The 21,297-nt window shown below is 35.3% G+C and overlaps 1 protein-coding gene across 1 annotated transcript in view; it reads right to left on the minus strand.

Moving 5' to 3' along the window:
* Positions 1–9,585: 9,585 nt before the first annotated feature.
* DNTT (DNA nucleotidylexotransferase) overlaps positions 9,586–21,297 on the minus strand; it is a 68,784-nt gene continuing 57,072 nt past the window's right edge. Inside the window, exon 9 of the mRNA XM_010020339.1 lies at positions 9,586–9,672. Coding sequence (XP_010018641.1) covers positions 9,586–9,672 — 87 coding nt within the window. The remainder of the gene's footprint in view (positions 9,673–21,297) is intronic.

Here is a 21,297-nt window from a genome sequence, read left to right on the forward strand (position 1 = left end):
GGGAATTAAAAATATATTTGTCTAAATGCTTAAAATCGATTGAACAATTAAATCTGAAAACAGGATACTCAAAATCAGAGAAATAAAAAAAAAGCCTTAGATTTCAGAAGGGTCAGATTTTAGATTTTGTAAGATTAGATTAGGTGTTATAAGGGCTACCACAGCCCTTGGAATTCTAAAACTACTGCTCTTTTTCCATTTTTATACTAGTACATCACATTGAAAATATAGTTATATTCTTGTATTGATGCTATTTATCATTATTAAAGATGCAGCAGTCTTCATCATTCATACATGTGAATATACATGTTTCACGATCATGCTTTTCATTCTAGAATCCAGAAAATACAGGCAATTCCAACAATATCACCAACTGCAGTGTCATCACCATCATGAAAATTCAGGCACAGAAACTTCTACTGTAGAGGAGCATATCATCTATGCCCACGCTATGTTAAGGCATCTCCTAACTGCTGCTGACGATTACAGCAGTCTGTCAGTGACTGGCTTCAGCAAAAGCCGTCTGGATGGGACATGGCATGATAATTTCCTTCACCTCAAAAATACTTGCAGCTGAGCTCTTCCTCTTTTCAACATAAGAAAGTCATTGAATGCTTGTAACACAATAGATTGTCAACATCCAATTAATTTATTCCATACAGTATCTGAACATATTGCATGCCACATAAGCTCCACAGTTTACATTTACCAACAGATGTTTTTCTTTCTGTAGCAGATGGTATATTGAGTGTACCATGACATAATTCACATTTGCATTATCGGTCATGAATGCTAATGCATTCCATAAATGGAGTTTTGTGTTTTGATGAGATATTTTTAATAGCCATAGCATTTTTGTAAAAATCAATTAGTTTGATAATACAATCAAGGAACTTTTTTTTTCTCTCTCTCTGTTTCAGAGAAAGATAATATTTATCAAAATACAAGAATTAAAAAAAAAGGGGTAAGAGAGATTACACTTTACTATTAGCTTTGTTTGATCTGTGCATACTTCTCTGTTTGTGGTTGCTAAATATTTGACTTCAAAGACAGAATTACTTTTGTAAGAATTCCCAATTTTCTAAGCTATGAGCTAATTCTGAGTGATACATCCTTAGAAATAAAACTTTTTAAGCTTGCTTCATGAAGACCTCATAAGAACAAATAAAGTGAAATAATTGCAAGTTGAACAATATGTTGCCAGGTAAAGTTAATAACTTCACTATTCTTGGGTATGACGATGGCCCTGCGAAATAGATAGATAGATAGACAGATAGATAGATAGATAAATAGATAGATAGATAGATAAATGCCAATTGTTCTGGATTTTGTTCTCAACTTACATTATTTTTTCCATTATTTTGGGATACTGGAACCTGGAACACCACTAAGAAGTGTCTGGAATACCTTGTTAAGTAACTTCCTAAAAGTGATAGATTGAATAATATATACAGGTCCCAAAAGTGTTCTGTTTTTACAGTATCCAAGCTATATTGTCAGATGAATGAACTCCCTGTTTGCTTACTTTCTGACTGTTATTACAGGTTTTCCTTGATTCAAACAAGCTTCCTATTGTCAGATTTTATTTCATCCCTGAGTTTTAGACATGCAAGTGTAATCCAACTCTTTCGCTGGCATAAATGAGACCAGACTTCTTTAAAGACAATAGCTTTTCACCAGTTTAAGATCAGCACAGTGTGAAAGGGAATGTGTCTTCCAATTCAGAAGTCTAGAATCTGGTTTGTGCTGGGTGAAATCAAACATCTCATACATGCAAGTCAATTGCCTGACACCATGCTGCTGCCAGGTGTCAATATTTGTTTGTTTTTTAAACAGACTGCTTGGTTTTGCACAGAAAAGACTGTCACCTTTAATTGAGTACTAAGGAGTTAAGGAAGTATTACACACATTATGAAAACAACCCAGATCAAAGAAAGGACTCAGCAGTGGAAAGACTGCTACTCTGATTTGGCACTGCAATTCCTAATACTACTTTCTTGATCAGCTTAGTATGAAGACCAAAAGCTAAAAATATGACTTTGTATTTTACAATAAGAAATCCATAAACAGCAAGAATATGAATCACACGTACAGAAAGCTAATTATTTTAGGATTAAAATTCTATTCTCTTAAAGAACCTGGTGGCATCCTATGACTGATATATCGACATAATCATTTAAGATTGTTATCTACGTCTGCTTTTAGATAAACCATTTACAGTGAAATTCAGCTAGTACTCAATGTTATATGGCTGTTTGTGTGATCTTTTTTAAGAAATAAAAAGACAAAATGAGCACTTTTCCCTATCTACACAAGCAAATAGTTTGGAGGAAGGAAGAGAAAAAATCTGGAGAAAAAAAAAGTAAAGATATCATGAGTGGGTAACTTAAAATGTCGATGCAATTTTATTCTTCATTCACTCTGAATCAAAATCAACAGGGCCTTGCATTCTAACTGTTGAATATATTTCTCTGTTGATACAGATCCAGTGTCTTCTAAAGTAAATATACAATTTTTTTTGCTTTTTTATTTCAAGCAAAATCTCCCTAATTCAAGCAATTTAAGCAAAATGTCTCCTAATAGTTTTCAACAACTCCTAATTCTTGCCAGTACTGTAGTTAAACAGGGAAAGTTCAGACTAGATATAAGGAAGTTCTTTACTATGAGGATAGTGAGGCACTGGAGCAGGTTGCCCAAAGAAGCTGCAAATGCTCCATCTCTGGCAGTGTTCAAGGCCAGGTTGGACAGAGCCTTGGGTGACATGGTCTAGTGTGAGGTGTCCCTGTCCACGGCAGAGTGGGCCTGGAACTAGATGACCTTAAGGTCCTTTCCAACCCGAACGATTCTATGATTCTATGAAACTGGTATCAACAAACTAGATAGTCTGGGGGGATTCTAGTGGAGAATAGAGGATCCTTATACAAGGAAGAGTTACCTATGACGGTATTCCTTTTCATATGGTAAACCTCTGCCTATAGAAAAATGTTTTCTCTGCTCTTTTCTTACATGTGTCTTTTTAACATGATATACTTCTTAAAATATACACTCTCCAATTAAGTTCGCCTGTTGCAGTAAGAGTAACTGTCAATGCTATTTGCTTCTTACATAATGAATTGCTGAGATTGTAGAATCTGGAAGCTGGATACTTTTGAAGATACTATTCCCCTTTCCTACCAGTAAAAAATAATTACCCATAATAGTGGTTTGTCACAACTAGCCCATTGAGATAGATGTTTATCATACTATGAGGTTTTATGTCATTTTTTTTTCTTGAACTCTGTTAACTTTACATAATTTACTTCAGATCTCAGGTGGGTCTCCATTATTGTTTTACAAACATTAAAACCTTATCTTAAAATTTGTAATTCATAATAGCTCATCATGACTCATTTTTATTATCCTTGCCCATTCATCTAGGCTAATTTGTCCTACCTTATACATCAAAGTTGGGTTTTGCAGTATTTAGTCTGTACGTATGTTATTGGGCATAAGAAGTGCTTGCTGCTAGGGGGATTTACCACATCTCATTGAAGTTCTTTTTTGATTTTATAGGAACTGCAGTAATTGTAATATCAAGTTCATCACTGAAAGCTCTGATTAGTTTTCATACCTGTCCATCCCTCCTTACGTCCGAAGAATGTTTATTCTCTGTTCAGCCTTTCTTCTTTTTAAAATCTTGTAATTCTTGATGTGCTAGTAGTTTTGTACAATCATTAAACTTCAGTTCAAATGTTTCTTGGAGGCATTTTTTTTGTGTATATGTGTGGCTTGTAAGCTTTAATGTATCATCATTTATCATCTAGTGCGGATTGTCTTAGCAGCCATCTGTCGATAAAATTCATAGTGGAATGGCCCATTCATCTACTCTTTCTCACTTGGGTACTTCAGAAAATCTTTTCCTGTATACATGCTTGTACTAGAGTGCCTCCTAAACACCATTTTTAAAATGTATGATTTGTTAGGCCCCATTTACTTGCATCTAACAGAAGTTTGCTTAAAGATGCTCAATTTCCCACTTTCTGATCGTATGGAGCCAAAGAGAACCTCTGGGTCCTTCAGGTGAGTAGGAAAATAAAGGGGTTGTCAGCCCATTCAACAGGGAGCAGGAGAGCACTTGTTCTATGTTGTTCTATGTGTTCTATGGTTGACAGTGAAGTTTTTCAGATACACGTCATCTTCATCTAATGAAGTCAGATCTAACTGGGGCAAGGTACAAGACAGAATGGGAGAGAAATATCCATATTCCTTCTGTAATTCCAACATCTCGTCCAAAGAGATACTGGTATTTGTGGTATTTAGCTTCCTTTTTTAGTGTTGGTATCATGAATAATTAAAATTATATCATCCATCATTTGTCAAGAATCCTGCAACATCTACAGCCCTGAAACTAGCCTTGAAGGATTTCCAGAACAACCACTTCCCACTCACATAACGCCAACACAAAAAATACCTTGTAGCCTTTAACACACTTAAAAGCATACTGTAAAAGGCTGAAAGGAACCAAATTATCTCTCTGATACCTTAGTTTAGTTTAAAACATAGAAAACCAACTCATACTTTATAATATAATTTAAACCAGAACTCAAGGATTTCAGGATCACTGGAAGCAGTATGTCCTTGCTATCCTGCTCAACATTGTCTCTTTGGTCTTTTGCATTTCAGAGGAGTGGAAAAGCAAAGTTTCCTAGTCCCTGCATATTGAACAGTCATGGAAGCCCCATGACCATATGGTCTTTCAACTCACCCTTAGGCTTCAAAAAATTGAAAACATTAAGACTTGTACCATCAGCAATGATTTCCAACCTTACAAACACTCCTACACTGTCACACAATTACATAACCTTCTCAAGCTCCATTTTTGAAGCTATATAAAATCCTCAGTCCTCTCTACCCAGCTGTGAAGACAATTCCAAATCATTTCTCTTTTAGTGGTTAGAAATATACAGAGATTACTGGTTTATCTTCTAAGTGCTGGGATAAGGTTTGTATTATTTGCTCCTTTTCCCCCAAGGTTGCAACCACCAATTTCTGGAATATAATCTACACTTTCCCTGGCAGAGAAATCACCTAGTCTTTAAAAATTGAGACTTTCTATTTTCTAGTGTATCTTAATACATACCTCCCTGAACAGATAAAGACACTGAAACTAACAGAAAATTTATGACAGTTTTGATATAGTGTGTGTATATATAGCAACAAATACACAAAATAATGCTACTCTTGCTAGAAGGGCTTTCTTTATTTAATAGAAATGCTTCTGAGTTGGTTTCATATAAATGTTTTCCCCTCATAACATCAAAAATGATGGCAAAAGAGTTGGGAAGCTTCACCATTTCCAAAAATCCCTTTGAATTAACGTGTTGATTTTGGAGAGAAAGCAACACAAAAGGCATTATAACATTTAGCAGCAGGTTTTGCTGCAATCACAAAGCAACTAGAATCAAATACCTGCAACAATAAAAAAAAAAAAGTAGCTTGCTTTCCAAATAAGTGTTTTTACTTGTGAAAACACAGCAAACTGGGAGCCTTCATACTTACCCAGCACATGATCTCTCTCTCCCTAGTCAGTCACCAGCTGCATGATTGATCCTGATCAAGTGATGTAACATTAACCAAGGCACTTGGGATTCTGGGATATGTAGTTCAGTAGCACCCCCAAATGCAACTCATATGGATTGCCTGTATTACCTGTACTATTTGAGAATATTATTTGTTTGGAGGCATTAGGTGAAAAATAGTTTTACATTTTATGGGTTGCCTGTAATACACATTTATTGAAGAAGTTATTACATTTAGTTTAAAATTAAGTATTCTGAAGGGATTTGAACAGCATTCATGGAGACAATCCTTTCCTAGTTTTCATTTGACATTATCTGAGGAGATACCAGAACAGAGAACATTTACCTTTAGCAGAGCACCTTAGGCCAGAGTGGCACACATACATTTTCACTGTGTTCCACACCTTCAAACGACGAAATGACCATGCAAACTGAAACAAGCAAAGACTAGGGCGAAGGTGAGGGACAAATAGAAGCTGATTAATTGTTTGTGAGGTTTGTGGTGTTAATCTTGGATGCTTAGGCCATTTATTTTGGCCACCACAGAATCACATTCTAGCTACAAATCACTCTAATGTCACATACAGGAAAGAGGAGCTGAAATGGCAGAGTGAAATGGAAACGTGGAATAAATGATCTGTGGAGACAGATTTGGGGATCCAATTATCAAGAGCAGGCACTCCTAGAGCAAACCACTTTATGGACACCTGAGCAAGATGTGAGGCCACACATGCACAGTACAATTATAGCAGAGATATAAGACACCTGGAAACACTTTATTTCCCCTTTCAAAGATCCAAATTTTTATTTTAAAATAAATAGAACAAATCCAGAGTTAGAATTTGACAGACCTAATGTATAATACCACAAATCATACAAAAGAAGCTGTAAAAAGGCATGAGACAATTCATCCTAAGGGAGATCCTAAAAGAGAAATACTAACCTGACTGTGAACTAAACTTTTTTCCTAAGGAGCATGAACAGCTAAAACAAGTTACATCTGAATCATTCTGCTTAAAATAAAAGGCACTTAGTATATCTACACAGCAGTGGCAAAGATTGCTTGGTCCTCTGTAAAACAATTTTTTTTATTTTTTTATTTAAAGAGGATTGATGCATATGCAGGGAGAGATCACCTAATCAGACAAATTTACAAGTGGAAATCTCTGAAGCCCTAACTCACCTATAGCTGTACACATGACATTTTCATAGATATGGCCTCTAGACAGATTGACAGCCATGCCAGCAGAACTTAACTTTCATGGAAGGTTTTGAGAGATCCCTGTGTTCATTTGTTTATGTGACTTCCATTAACCTTTTAGATACAGGACTTGATTATTTTAACTGCAGCTGCTGAAGGAAACTGTATCAAAGACAGAAAGAGCTGTTCAAAAAGTGAAAGAATATGCCCCACAATAAGCAATAACATGGTCTTACCTGAGAAATCCAAAAAATTCTGACCGTAAACTATGGAAAACACATTTCATATGGGGATTATAAGATATGCAGATCTTTGGGTTTGGGGTTCTTTTTTTTATGTTCTGGAGTTTTTTGTGTAAAGTAGCAGCAGTTCTCAGGTTTCCAGTAATTTCCAGAAAGTCTGTGTGGCTTCAGGTTTATATTGACAGCTGTATGAGTATTTAAGTTGCCTGGATTTGCAATTTTGTAGAGCTGTGTAGATACAATAAGCTCTTCCTTTAGTATATTATGCCACCGAGATTCACTGATGACATTAACTACATTGTTACCCACCAATCTAAATATCTCATTGCTTTTGCCTTAAGACATTTGCAGCAAAGCATTTGTATAATTGTGCATTTGGGTTTGTTTGGGTTTTTTAATGACTACATTATGTTGCCTATACAGTGTATGTTATACCATTTTTGTCACTGGAAATCATTATTGGGGTATTTGACAAATCACAAATTACCATAAACCATGAAAGTAATACAGGGTTTTTCTTTTTAGCTTTTACCTGGGTTATTTGCTAGATATAGAGTCACTGATAAATTTTTAGAGAGTCAGTATGTAGATGCTTATAAAACCAATGTCTTAGTTCTTGCCAAATTGCCTTGGCGTAGAAGGCAGGGGAGGAGGGACAGACATTTTAAGAATCAGCCTCCAGGCACTTTACAACTGAATTAGTTTGATATGATTTGCTTCTAATGAACAAGCTACCAATAACTTATCACTTTATTTTCCTCTAGGTGCTTTAAAAACAAAGTCTATTAACCATTCTAGCAATTTAGTAGATATTAAGTGTACTGATCTGAAATTCTTTCTTCCCTTCCCCCTATTACAAACATTTGTCTGTTCTTTTTGAAACTGTTTGCCCTTTTCCAGGCCCCAGGCCTCACGTATCCTTCATGAGTTCAGAAGCATCATTACCATTGACTCTAACAGTTCCACCACTTTGTAGGAGGATCCAGACATGCTCAGCTGCTAAAGGTTTTATTTCCTTAACCTGTTCCATAACAGTTCTCTTATATGACTTCTATCTTTTCTAATTATAGTGTCAGTTGACTAGAACCATCAGGAACTGAAATCATTATAGGACTAAAACTGCTCAGAACTGTAGGAGATTTAGTTGTTGCAAGAAACATCATGTTACAATTCAGAGTTTATTTACTAAAAACTGAATTTATGCTTTTCTGGCTCTGTCACTGTATGCACAGTGAGTAGCTACTGCTATCAGGGATGATCCTGCATACAGTAGCTATGATAATGACCAGATGATACCAGACTTTTCAAGGGAGGTATTCATAACAGAAGCTATCTCCTTTAGAGCCAAACCATCCTGGTTACCTACTCTGACCTTCTGTTTAATCCAACCCTCATCTAACAGTTCCATAATTTTTGATAATACTTGATCCAGTGAGTAATTTGTAAAATGTGTTCTAAAAAAGTTCAGAAAAAATGAGGGAAAGAAAAGAATAAAGTCACATGCTCTTTTCTTCCAATCTTGAAGGAGCTGACAGAATTTGTGTTTGGTATCTTCTCCCCTACAGGTGGTATAATTATAAGTGACGCATAGGCAGGCAAGATGGGAGTTATTTCTTTAAGTGGAAATCAGAATGTTTCACATTTTCTCTGTGGCTTGAAGTATGCAGAAACAGCACAACTGGAATGTATAATTTCTTATAAATGTTGGCCAAGTAGAAAGAATATTTAGATGAGGTACCATTGCTTTTGTTCTCTTCCACTAGGACTGAAAAATGTCATTGCTCCTAAAGTGTCAGCATCCTGATACAAAATGTAGAGAAGGTGATTCATACATCAACACAATAAAGCAGGAAGTAATGCTAGTGCTTTCTACTTAGATCAATTTAGAAAGTAGCGTTGTATTTTCATCTCAGTTAGCAAAAGTGCACTTAAAAAGGATGGTTTTATTGGCACAAGCAAGAATAAAATTCCCTGCTGTTATCACATTTTTGTACATCCCTGACTGAGATTTTAGAATAGATTACAATGCAGTCCTCGGTTGAAAGGACCAGTAAACAAATTCAGCATACTTTTTCTTTGTGCACGGCCCTGTCACTGCCATTCTCCCCATCATGCCATGATGTCAAATCAGACTTAACATTAAAAAAAGAAAATCAGGCTTTTAATAAAAGTATTTGACCAGTTTGGTGTTCATAATTGCTTTTATTCCACAAATGACAAATGAATGGTCAGAAAGTAACTTCATGTCTCAAAGCACTAAATGCTTTGCAAGTACTGTTCACAGGAATGTTAAATTCCTATCACAAGCAACAATCTCCCCAAAGCAAGCTCTATCTTGTCAATCCCATGTAGAAATTTTAAAAAACTAAAGCAGAAATGATTGGAAAGGAATCTGAAGAACTTAAACCTTTCTTTTCTTCCTTTTCATCAGCATGTATAATGGCTTCTAACTAATATATATATATTTAAAAATTTTTAGTTGTCATAGAGATGCATATTATATATATATCTAAATCAGACTCTGGGATATGCAGAAAGACCATTGCTGTCAAATGATTAATGTACAGTTAAATGGCAAATCATTTTAAGCATTCCTTTCCCATGGCTCAACATAATCCAAACCAAGATGTGCAAATATTTCTTCCTCACTTCTAGCTTTGAGAAAGATCCTCTGTGGGGAAAAAAAAAAAAAAAAAGGAAGTCAATGAGGGTGTTAGAAATTTCAGCTGATGTATTTTGCTGTTTAAAAGGAGTTAATTTTGACAGGCCTACCCATTGTATCCTCTACAGAATACACTCTCTTCATCAGTGTGCTGACCTTGAAATGTGAAAGCAAGTTAAAAAAAGTATTTCTAATGCTGCTTGATGCTTTCAGTTCTAATGACTAGCTTACAACTTTGTTTTTATTTATTTTTTCAAGACTGTGCACAAATATTAGGACTGGAACTCAAAATCTACATTTTCCTTCCATGAGGGTCAATAGCTTGACTTTCTTCATAAAATGATTAATGATTTTTTAAATTAATATAGTAATGTTCTCTATAAATGCATTCAAGCCAAAAGCTGATTCAATGGTTACACTAATTATGTATAGACAAGCATTAAAAACATTGATGCTTTCCAAATTTCTAGCTAGCTGAAAATGAGGGATCAACAATTGCAACCTCTTTTTTTATAAAAAAATCCCGCACTCATAGTGAGTGTTTTACAGTAAAAATGATGGGGTTTTTTTTCATACCTGCACTTCAGATAATACAGGATAGTATTCTTGCACAGAAACCACCCACAAGCCCATCTCCCCTAAGATGACTGCTATAGTAAAGTGCATAGTCTTATGCATTCATTTCATCACTGAAGTACACTATTAATTGAAAAGGCTGCTCAGGTAGATTAATATTAGAACAGTGAAACCTCCCCATTTAGAGCAATTTGGAAGCAGAAAAGAACTCAATTCAATTGAAAAAGAATTCTTAATATTTTAGCAATTCCTGAATCATTCAAAGTTAAGTCTCAACCAGTGTTCAGCTCCAGTCTCAAACTCCAGTGTCACAAAAACTTCAGAGTTAAAGCTTCATAATCTTCTACATTTACTTTCTACTATAAAAGAGAAGATACTGTCTGGAGTACTACCCACTGATGAATTCTACTGAGTCAAGAAAATCTCTGACTACTGTAAAGTTTAGGAATATTTGTGCTAGCATCTCTGCTTTCTTAGCTTTCTTGAAGAAAGGGTGCTTCCCTGTCTTTTATTCCCATTGAGGTCACATAACTCAAGGGACTCAGAAAGCAGCAAACAGGCAGATGACTGGGACACATAGATCTTGCTTCTGGTTGCTGGCATGTCATTCTTTTTCCTTTCAACTCCCCTTATCGTCAGCAAATCAACACTGGTAGGAAAGACTTGGGGATGCAGCTTCACCAAGCAGCATGGCACTAGCATATGTGAAGGCTACATAATGCTGTCTAAGCTGCTGCACCAACTTATGGAAAGCAGAAAGAACAATGAATAAGAAGGAATAAGCAAAATCGTTGAGCTCAGGACAGCCTCATGCTGCAACTGAATTCTGTTTATGCAGGATCAGTAAAATGTACCTCATCAGTTGGTAGCCACTGGCTTATTGTTATTCTCTATCAGTCTCTTTATCTCCAGTGCCTGATCCATACCTCGGTCCTATCAGGAGCCACCATTTTAACAAGGCATAATGAAGAAATAAACCCATAAACTGAAATGTAACACTAATTGTCAGCTGGACTCAAACTTTATCAGGGATTCAACCAAATGAATTCCATTTCACTGTAGGAGTATTTGAAACTTGAAGTTCTAAGTCCAGCCAGAGTTGTCAAACTGGCAGCTTTCTTAACTATTTTTCAGTGCCACAAAGTAGAATGAAAGCCAGTTGAACTGTGCTAGAAAGATTACAAAGACTAAATTGGATGGTAGAGGTTAGATGCTCCTGAGTGAACAGAGCCAGAGGCCATCAGTATTTCCTTGAGCTTGGAAGACAGGAAGGACAGAAAAGACAGAGAATACAAGGTTCTAATTCTGCTTTTCTAGAGTTCTCAACCAGCAAAGTAGGTATTTAAAAGCGGTTCTATTTGATATCCTCTTGAAACCGTCCAGATTCTTTTATCTTTCTTAGCAAATTATTGCTATAGAGTGAAGTAATACGGAACATTTTCACTATTTTATTTGGAGACACTTCATCTTTAATTAGATGAAAACCATCTTAACGGACAAATAATTAAGGTCAATGGTAATTATGGCAACATGAAGTAATGCATTCTATGTTGTTAAAAAAAAAAGATATAAAATCAGAAAGTAACTTTTAAAATTTTATCTATTTCTGTAATGTCCTGTATAAATATGTATAGTGCAGTCTTCACAAATAGGGCCTTGCCATGCTTTGGACATACTTGCTTATTGTATCCTCGGCATGTATATTTCCCAGATTTACATTTGCAGAACTGTCATGTAACAACTGCCAAACCCACTGAAATGAAGTCTCTCACAATGAGATCAGTACACATTGTCTTAAGCTCTACTGTAAAGGCATTGATTTCAGGCAGTGATACATTTTGTATGTATCAGAGGTTTGTTTCTAGAGTGCACAAAGTACTTAATAAGATATTAGACATCGTTTCCGTTATTCCATAATGAATTCTACTTATATAATTTTAATATTCAAGCACACCATATCAGAAATTTGAGGGAATAATTTGGCCAATTTCTTTATTTTTTTTAAATAAAATCAGAGCAAACATAGTATTCCTTTTTGCTTTAACACCTGTAGTGTAAAAAAAGAGGTCTTCAGTTTTCTCAGGTATTTTATCCTTCACCATGAAGTTCTCAGCATATGAATATTTCGACTCTGTAGTGCCCCAGACAACTGCAGAACATTGCTGGAGTATGAAAAGATGAAAACAATCACATATCCATAATGAACTGACAGTTCAAAGTGGTGTCTGCAATAGCAAAGATTGGTGATAGAGCATAGACAGACAATGTTCTTTGTTCCTATGAAGTTCTAATGCCAGATTCAGGAATAAGAGGAACCTATGAAAAACACTGACCAGGGAAAAACTGATCCTTTTTCATATAGACAGGAACAGAAAAAATAGTAGAAAATAAGTTGCTGAACAGAATAATAGAAAAGGAAAGAAGACATTGATAACTGCCCATCAGGTAACAATACTGGGGATATTTTGTTAACGTGATAATATGACCTGGGTAGACAGCTTTTTAGAGAATTTTTTTTTTTTAGTTGGGTTTTTTTTGGTCTGGGTTTGTTTGTTTTTTTAGGATTTTTGACTATTACTAAGAGAGGAAAATCCATATATATACATTACTGCAAAAGAGTAAAACAAGAAAAAGGTGTTACACTGGCAGGTAGATGTTACAGATTCTCTTTAATACAAGCTCTTCGTATCTCTGGGACCCCAAATTGCATCCCATTTCTTTTGTTCTGTCACTTTATGTTTTTCTGCAAGCAAAACTCATTTCATTTACTTGACAGGGAAAATTTCTAATACAAAGTATCTGATGCTGAATACCACTCTCAGTAGCTACAAGCCATGTTTCTAAATGAATCTCTAGCTGATATCTGCCAACTGCTTTAGCAATGTGTTATTAATGTTAATCATAACCTATGACTTTCCTACTTTCTATGCCGAGTTTATACAGTGATGCAAATTCACTGATGTTTTTTCCTTTTTTCTTTTTTTTTTTTTTTTGCTCAAGAGAAGTAATGAACTGCTTGACTAGATGTGATTTTTTTTTTCAGCTTCTTACTAATACTCAGCTGATCCAAGACATGCCCAAGAAACATCAGTCAAACTTACAAAGAACAATGCTCCAGAGCAGCTGGTATCACTCTGCTCTTATCCCACTTAATCAATTCTGTTATTTCAATGGATGTAAATATTACATTTGTGGTTGCTAACATGACCATTAACTACACCTAATGTAGAACAGCTGCCATCCAAATGTTTTCTTATGTGAACTGCTACCTCTTATTTTTCATCTTGGCATTAATGATCAATAATACTTTTGATGAAAGAGAAGCAGAGACTGAAGGCATAGAGCTAGCACTGCTTGGTGATATCCTAAGTAGCACTGCCAAAGTTCAAACAGATGTTACACTACTATTGTTTGTTTCATCTCACATTTTAATACAATGAAGCCAGCCAAACCAAACCACTATTCAATAGAGTTCTAGTTTTAGTTATATAATTTAGAACTGGCCAACAGCATATGTTTCTTTTTTGAGGGCAAAACCTGATTTTACTGATTTTGTATGTACATCATTTCAATAACCAGAAAAACTTGAATGCACTAGAAAGTACTTCAGACCTCTTTTTCTCTTCCATTTTTAGAGTACCTTTATGTGTCTCTTTAACCTACTTTTTACTTCCAACAATGTAAGTAAGTTGACCCAATGCATCAAGATAAGAAACATTAAAATATGGTTAGCAATTTGTCTGGTAAAGTGGAAGAAAAGATCCCAAGAAATCAGAGATACTAGAAATAACTGTGCACAAATTCTTGATTTTCTTAACACAGAGGATCTTGCTATTACATGGAAATTTAGGCTACAGGATATGCACTGTTCGTATATTAAGCAACTTGTACTTTCAGTGAGGCTAGACAAATTCTTTAAGTTGTTGAAATGAAACTATACTGACACCCAGCCTACACTTGACTCTACTGTGGCCATCCATCTTTCTTTCCATTGTTTGGTCAGGAAAGAGAAATACTGCAGTGATAGCAACCTCCTAAAGTTCTGAATAAAATAATACTTTGCTAAGGTTGCTCACTCACGAGGCAGAAGCTGTTGCTCTTCCCACAACTGCTCTGCCAGCTTTGTATACACAAAGTTCCTGAAACCAAGCCTACTCATGCTCTCCATCAATATTAACTCAGCCTTATTAGAAAGAACACATTTAATCAGACCCCAAGTAGACTGATATCCTACTGTGTAATTCTAAATAACTTGGTAATAAGTGTTCTACAAAATACCAAATTGAGTAATCAATTATAACTGAGTAATACTATAACTCTCAGCTTGTCACTGTGGCATTTCATTACTATTTTCTCCATCTCAAGATGAACTTAGAAAGCTAGGTTGAGTACAAGTACCTCAAAATAAAAGCCAGTAGGACCACATAGTCAGAATCTGCTGGAGTACTCCATGTTTGTATGTACAACATATGTACATGTGGAATTCACTGTTCTAAAGATGCGACATGGTGGAAATTTGATTAATTTCTTTCTTTAAATCCTTATCATGCTTGGTATTAGCTGAGAAACTAGAATTAACTATGAAGATTCCTAGTTGATTACTGGCCCAACTCTGCTTTACACATTGTTTGAGCATTTATTCTTGAACAAGTCACAGTCATATCAAGCCCTTAAAAAGACCAAATAGTTTCCCTCCATATCCCTTTTTTTCTACTTGTTTCATAGTAGTGACTTTCATTTGCTCTACAGCTGTAATTCAAAAGGAATGCAATCATACTCCAGTGGATTTCATTATCCTTTGGAAAACTATGACATTGCGTAGGAGGCACACCCCCTTCCTTTTGCAAAAGACCCTGAAGGGCCATAATCATTAAGGTCTGTCTGAACTCCTTCTGACACACTGTTTCATCAGATAAATGGTGGAGGGAGGACACCTACTATTGCCGACAGTATCTCGTTAACAAATTACAAAACTGTTTGATACAACTTTGCTTCCAGTATCTGGGAATGTTGCATGCTTTAAAATGGCAAATTATTACATAGCATATTTAGGGATTTTCTCATTTAATTTTGGTCTTCTCTTACTGATTTTTATACTGTGTTTCACATGTGACATCTATTCACATCAGTTTAATTATGTTAATATTAGTTTTCCTTTTTTAAATTATTAAATTGGAGTTATAATGGCAATATGATCATATCTAACTTTGTAGTATTTCCAGTATACTGAATGATAAATACCAAGCAGTCTAAACCCCATCACTTTACATGTCTGGAATTATTACAGTAGCAGTAAGCATGACAATGATAAATGAACAACAGAAAAGAAAAGGACAGACTGTCTCATTTGCAAACTTTGAACTTAGCTGTTCATTGTGCTTCGACAGAGGCCATTCTAAAAATAAGTTTTATGGGTAAAGTCTATTGCAGATGAATGACGGTAACAACAGGACTTGCTTAGTGAACCATAGTAAAAGATACCACAATGCCCCTTAAATTTATTTTACACATGTATTTGTCACTTCAGTGACATCTTCACACGTCATCACTTATGCCAGGTCAATTAGAGATTTTTAATTAAAGATATTTGGAACTAATGCAGAGATGATGCTACTTACATTGCCTGCAATAGCTTCCAGGATGTGGAAGTATTCTTTAGATATGAAAGGCCATAGCAGTCAGTGAAGCAGTGTACCCTAACACCAAAGACATACAACTAGCAGAATATACTACCATGCCTTATTGGATTAAAAGTGCAGTGTTATTAAACTGCTCACACTCCCTTTTTCTCTGATCCCATGTGATCAAATAACATTTCTACACTGTAAAAAAAAATTTAAATAGCTGTTAATTAAATTAATAAAATGAGCTTACAGAAAGAATTATGAGGGCAGAAACATAAGTAATCCATCAAATAGCAAGTACTTTCCACAAGATTAGCCATGGGAATGTTCATGCATGTTTAGATGACCAGATTGTTACCCTATCTGTTCTCTGCCACTGCACCATTGAGGCACCACCACTGCACAGAGGTCACACCAGTACTACAGCAGCTCTTAGGAAGATGCTACTTTTACCAAATCAGCCTTTTATAATATGTACCTTTCAATGTAAGTATGTATTTCATTCTTTTATGACTTTCAGATTATATTGACCTATATTTCATTCTTTTATGACTTTCAGATTATATTGACCTAAACTCCTGCATACCATGCTGAAGGTATTCTGCTAATGAGGAAGTCTTATTGTTGCATCAAAAATGTGTATACAATCGTATGTCCACAAAACAACACACTGAAGTCTTTTTGTTGTAATATTTCCTGAAATTCTTTGTTTGACTGCAGCTGTCTTCTGAACAAAATGCTCATATTTCATTGAGAGCCAGATTCTGACAATAAATGGGTGTAACATTAAGTTATTGCTCATCTGTGAAAATGTTAGAAATAACGGTAACCAGAAATAAAACAAACAAGCTGGAATAAGGGCAAACAACCGAGAATTTATATGAATCCACTGGTGAATTTTTTCTAAAAATGTAGCTGTAGGACATAAAATCGTTTCTTGTTATGATTATTAATTGTAATACGTGACAATAGCCCCAAGCACAAAATACTGAGATAAAAAGACATAAACAGACATTTGAATGCTTGAATAAGTTACGTTTTCATTTATTTTATGATCAGAATTGCACAGAAGAGATTTTTGCTTGCACTACAAAATTCTTTAAAAACAGAAATTCTATCTGCCTGAAAAGTAGCGGGGAGAGGAAGGGAGGAGGGGAATGGAGGAAGAAACAAAAGAGTCCAGAAAGCAAACCATATGCTGGTATCCTAACTGTTAATACTTTTCAGGGGGGAAAAAACAAAAGTTACATGAGAAAAACATGCATCTTTCTGTCTCAATTTTACATGAAGATATTCTGATAGTTTGCAAATTCAATTCTACTGAATGAATTTTGTTAACTAGGTGTTAAAAGTCCTTAGGCACACATCTAATGGTTTATACCAATATAATTTCACTTGCTTCCTATTTTTGACAATTAAATGTTCCCGTGACTAACAATACACAAATTCCATCAGAGGCGAAAAGTAAGTTCTCAGTGCAAAATTAAAGAGAGTCCAATGCTATAGGCTTTTTCATTTTATTACAGGGAGGTGCATGGATTTCTGGTGAACCTTAGCAAAAAAGGCTTATGAAATCATGCAGGTTCACTGATGCTTTTCACCTAGGAAGCCTCCTCTGCCTCACTAGCCTGAATACCTCTATCAGCTCATAATCAAAAGAAAACTTGCAAACACTGGGGCCACAGAAAAGTCAACCTCTGGCAAGGAAAGCATTTTTTCAAACAAAAACTTGAGTTTGAAGACCAACCACTGAATACACTGAATGCAGATGTCTAGGAATTCTTGGATGCGACAAGTATGAGGACCACTGTCAAAGTGTCTGGGTCAGGAAAGCCCGAGAGAAGACAAGACAGACAGGGAGAACATATGTTCTGTTTCAAACACACACTTAAATCTTCACTCAGAAAGGTCACTTGGAAAAGAGGTAATCAGATTATACAGACAGATTGATGAAAAATTATCCAAATTCACTCCATGACACAACTAGTTGGACATTCTATTTATTGACAATTAAGTTACTGCAAGTCCCATAATGAGCACCATAAGTTCATTATATTCTTGATCCCCATCAAATTCAATTAGGTTTATCCTGGAATCATAAATATGGAGAGGCTAGTAACATTTTCTAAAAATAAGTAAAAATGAAGGGGAGAGAAGGACAAGAGGGAGCATGTCAGTAAAAGTCTTGCAAAAGACAAAACAAAGTATAGAGGAGGCTGTTACTAAATGATTGGCTTGACATGACCTCCTAATGGTGCCTCCTAGGCTAACATTTCTTCCAATACTGAATATGCTGATGATCTCCTGCAGTTCAGCACTTTCATATGGAGAATGAGTGCAACACATATCAAGTCAGGGACGTAAAACTGAAGAAAATAGTTAAAAGAAACTTTCAGTGGAATTTTAGTTCAGGTTTTTTGGTTTTTTTTGTTTTTTCAGGTAGATGTAAACCCAGACTGAGATCTCTAATTAAATGAGTCAGAATATTTTACTTGAACCAAAATTTAAAGAACAACACAAATTTACTCCAACAACCAGCCAGCCAAAAAACAAGAATGAAAAGATACCCAAAATAGAAAGTAACGGAAAGAGAAGGTGGGGGAAAAGCAATAGTCTTAGATAAACTTCTTCAGCTCTTAATAAAGGTCTTAAGAAACATTAACCTGTCTTTGTTTTATCTTAATGGATTTCTGAGAGATTGGGTTTCTGAGAGGAAAGCGCAGGTAGTGCCTGCAAAGTGATTCAGCAAAAACAGTGGCTGCAATGGAGGTTGAAGAAGGATGTTTCAATCAGTTTCTGTTCAAAACATATTCAGTACAAAAAAATATTGCCACATTCCCCATTATCAAAAACAACCACTTTCTGGAGTGATTCTTGCAGACAGGGCTTGTACATTAACTGGGTCAGCTAATAGCTGTGAAAGGTGTAAGCCACAAGATTTGAAGAAACCTGTGAGGAAATGCGTGATAACTCTCCATAGCAGTACAAAGGAAGAGATTTCAAAGAAAAGCAGCATTTTGCTGAGGTCATTGCCAGATGCTTGTGTCTATATTTGAATTTACTGACCTAAAGACAAGCAACATTTCTTGACTAGTATGATTTATCATAGTACAAGGGATATAGTTGAAACCTAGTTTCTCTCAAGCATATTTCTTTAAAACCTTCCCTAAACATTTAGCTCCATGCTATTTTCTATCAATACCATGTATAATTTGTGTTATTGAGCATCACCCTAACCAAGACAGCAGCCTGTGATATTATTTTGTATGCTATATGTCAAAAAGGAATGCACATGGTAGTATATAGAGATTTTTACTAAAATAACTAATAGGAGCCTTGTGCTGCCATCAGTACTTAAAAATTACTGACTTCAGTAGCAGAATTTAGAGATATCAGTGTTTACCCACAGGGACTATTATCCTATTTTCTTTCAATAGCTGGATGTGTGCCTCCTCAATCTGTGTATTTATAACCATTGATAAAAGGGTGCAGCCCCTGCATCAGGATTTCTAGCTGTCATTCAGTTCTGTTCAGTTCTACCATGCAGCTTACCTTTAGTATTGCAGCCAGCTCCACTTCTTCTTTATTGACTCATAATGACCAAGATGAAAGCATACTTTGCAAACAGTGATCAGGAAGCTAGCTATTTTCTTTTCCTTCTCTATGCTACAGTTAGCTTTACAAGAATGAACGTTGTATGTTTTTGGTGTAAAACATACATCTGCTCTGAGCTTCAATGTAGCAAATAGCTTTGCAAGTTTATACCAGTTACAAACCCAGAATCGTGTAAAATACTGTACAGAACGTGTTACAGAAGATCCAGGAATTCCTGCGATACACTGGGCAATATGAGGTTGAGTGCCTTCTATCTACAATGAAAAGATGGGAATACAACATAACATCAATCCGTAAAATGGTGGCTGCTTCTCTGAAATGTTAGCTGACCCTTTAGGATATACAAAGTACTAACAAGAATCACCGTAATCAGTATACTTTCACAGTGAGCTACTATGAAAGTTACTGATTTTATGGTTATGATTTTATACTAATTTTATGGAAAGTGAAGGGAGGGAATAGAGGAATTAAAAAAAAAATCAATTTCCGGATAAAAATGCATATAATCCTGTCATTATATAAGAAATTTCAGGTAATTGCATTCAGTATCTTGAGGATTATGAATATTGCCAGATAGTAACATCAAAAAATTAAATTTGTCCACGTCCATACTGCCAGCCAGCCTGAGAGGGACAGCATCTTATCCCATCACTAGTCAGTCAGACAACATTATCAGAATAAGACACTGCTCAAAGCAAAAACATGACAGAATCTAGCCCTAAGGAACTGTGTAGTAATTGCCCATTAGTATATTTTATTCTGAATTTTATTTATCTTCACTATGGTCAACACACATTTTCTTACATTTTGTGGATTGCTATAATATCTGAGAATTTATCTTCTAGTACTTTCTTAAAGAATATGACCAACAGCTTCCAGGTGTTTTTCCTTCCTTGTTTTTCCAAATCTTTTCTTGTTTGGTTTGGTTTGGGTTTTGTTTTAAGACTGGTTGTTAGTGATTTTTGCTTTGGCTGCAATCAGATATTTTTCTAAATATTTATGCTATGTTTATGAATAAGACTATCAACAGTACAAGCAATTTCATTATAATTATAGAACATAAATGCTGAAGTACTAACTGTACTAGAAATGTGAAGTACTTCATATAGTTTAATAATGATATTCCAACAGCACTGTGCAGACGCTATGCATTTTTGCTTTGATGGTATTGTAACAATTTTCAGTAGCAAACAACATGAAGTTTCTCTGACATTATAATACCTCCAAAAGTAATTTTCATGTTTAACTGGTATTTTCTGTACTAATATTCACATCACCATGCCTGCTTTAAAATAAAAACCTAATCTGTTCCTAATCCAGCTACAAATAAAATGATAAATACATCAGAGAGAAAAAAATGACTTTTTGAAATGACATTATAACAAACCATGATTGAAAAAGCAGTATTACAGGCATCACCTGAAAAAGCAGTATTACAGGCATCACCCATTGACTCAATACCCTCAGGCAAAGTCATGTGTAATGGTATTGATGCAAAATAGTGCAGTGGAATTTATTCTAATAATTCTGGGCAGGAATAATTTTTGAAGATAATAGAAGCCAGAATCATAAATTCTCATTTCATTTTACCACTGTACATGTCCTGTGCTTTTAATCAGAAATACCATACTTGAATGTTTCTTTTACAACTATTCTCTAGCTATAGGTTTACTCACATTAAATTTCTGAAAAATAAAAAGTATATCCCCTGAGTAAAATAGAATAATCAGGCTAATATTAGGATATTCTAGGCGCTTATCCTGTTAACTGTTTCATGACATGAAGCAACAAAATATCCTCATGTTTTCTACATACAGCC

The sequence above is a fragment of the Nestor notabilis genome, unplaced genomic scaffold (assembly GCF_000696875.1).
Source record: "Nestor notabilis isolate BGI_N333 unplaced genomic scaffold, ASM69687v1 scaffold4948, whole genome shotgun sequence".
In the NCBI taxonomy this organism is placed as follows: Eukaryota; Metazoa; Chordata; class Aves; order Psittaciformes; family Psittacidae; genus Nestor; species Nestor notabilis.